This window comes from Hippocampus comes, unplaced genomic scaffold (genome assembly GCF_001891065.2).
Source record: "Hippocampus comes isolate QL1 unplaced genomic scaffold, H_comes_QL1_v1.1 C16778956, whole genome shotgun sequence".
Lineage (NCBI taxonomy): Eukaryota > Metazoa > Chordata > Actinopteri > Syngnathiformes > Syngnathidae > Hippocampus > Hippocampus comes.
In genome coordinates, this window is record NW_017838737.1 from 1 (window position 1) to 845 (window position 845).

The 845-nt window shown below is 45.8% G+C and overlaps 1 protein-coding gene across 1 annotated transcript; it reads right to left on the minus strand.

Annotated features, from left to right (window-relative positions):
- Window positions 1-6: 6 nt before the first annotated feature.
- LOC109509128 (splicing factor 3B subunit 5) lies at window positions 7-628 on the minus strand. The gene is made up of 2 exons (XM_019859030.1): window positions 515-628; window positions 7-294 (listed from the first exon to the last, which is right to left on the minus strand). The coding sequence occupies exon 2, from the start codon at window positions 291-293 to the stop codon at window positions 33-35; it is 261 nt and encodes an 86-aa protein (XP_019714589.1). The 5' UTR covers window position 294; window positions 515-628; the 3' UTR covers window positions 7-32.
- Window positions 629-845: the final 217 nt, after the last annotated feature.

An 845-nucleotide genomic window follows, 5' to 3' on the forward strand; every position in this document is an offset into this window, starting at 1 on the left:
AAAAAAAAAAGGCAGGAATCAGGTGTCTCCAATCAGGCATCGTCCGGCTTGTCTGCGGGCGGTCCACAAGGCTGGAGCATCTTCTCCATCAGGTTGAAGCGGACTCGGGCTTTGCTCTCGTTCTCGGCCACGGAGAAGTAGTTGAGCAGGTCGAAGTGGCCCATGTAGGAGCAGTGCGAGTCTCGGTGCTGGTTCACCAGCCATTCCCACTTGCTGGTGTCGGCATGGCCGGTGCCGATGTACTTGGACTGGAGGTGCTCTAGCTGGCTGTGGATGTTGTAGCGGTCCGTCATTCTGGAAGAGGAAGGTAACGCGCATTCGGTAAATGTCGTTCTCGGCTGGAGCTAAAGCTAACCACTATTGTTTTCTATGGTGTCAGAAAATGTTACTATGCTAACAGTAACGTAATACAAATCTCAACTAGAGCAAACAAACACGAACCCGCCATAACTATCATGACTGTGTTATGGTGGGGAGTTCTTAGGTTGAATTTAAACTATGTTAAGATACTTACTTCAAGATTGATTGGTGAAGTTAACGTTGCCAACTTCGCTCCAATGAAAGCTGCTCACACTTCCGGTGCGTCCACCACGAATTACGTTCCGACTTGAAACAAGCGACTGATCATTTGTTGATATATTTATTTTAGCCCAGCTATCACGAGGCCAAATTCAATCAAAGTTTTAATAATATTATTTGGAATATATTATTAAATGACGTGTTGATTTTCCTATTGGCCTGTTACGTTTAAACCATCGATAATGTTTGTCGTATAATTTCACGTGCACTTACGGGGGCGTGTCCGACGGGAAACGTGTTCCGAAAACAAAACGGCGTTGCATACA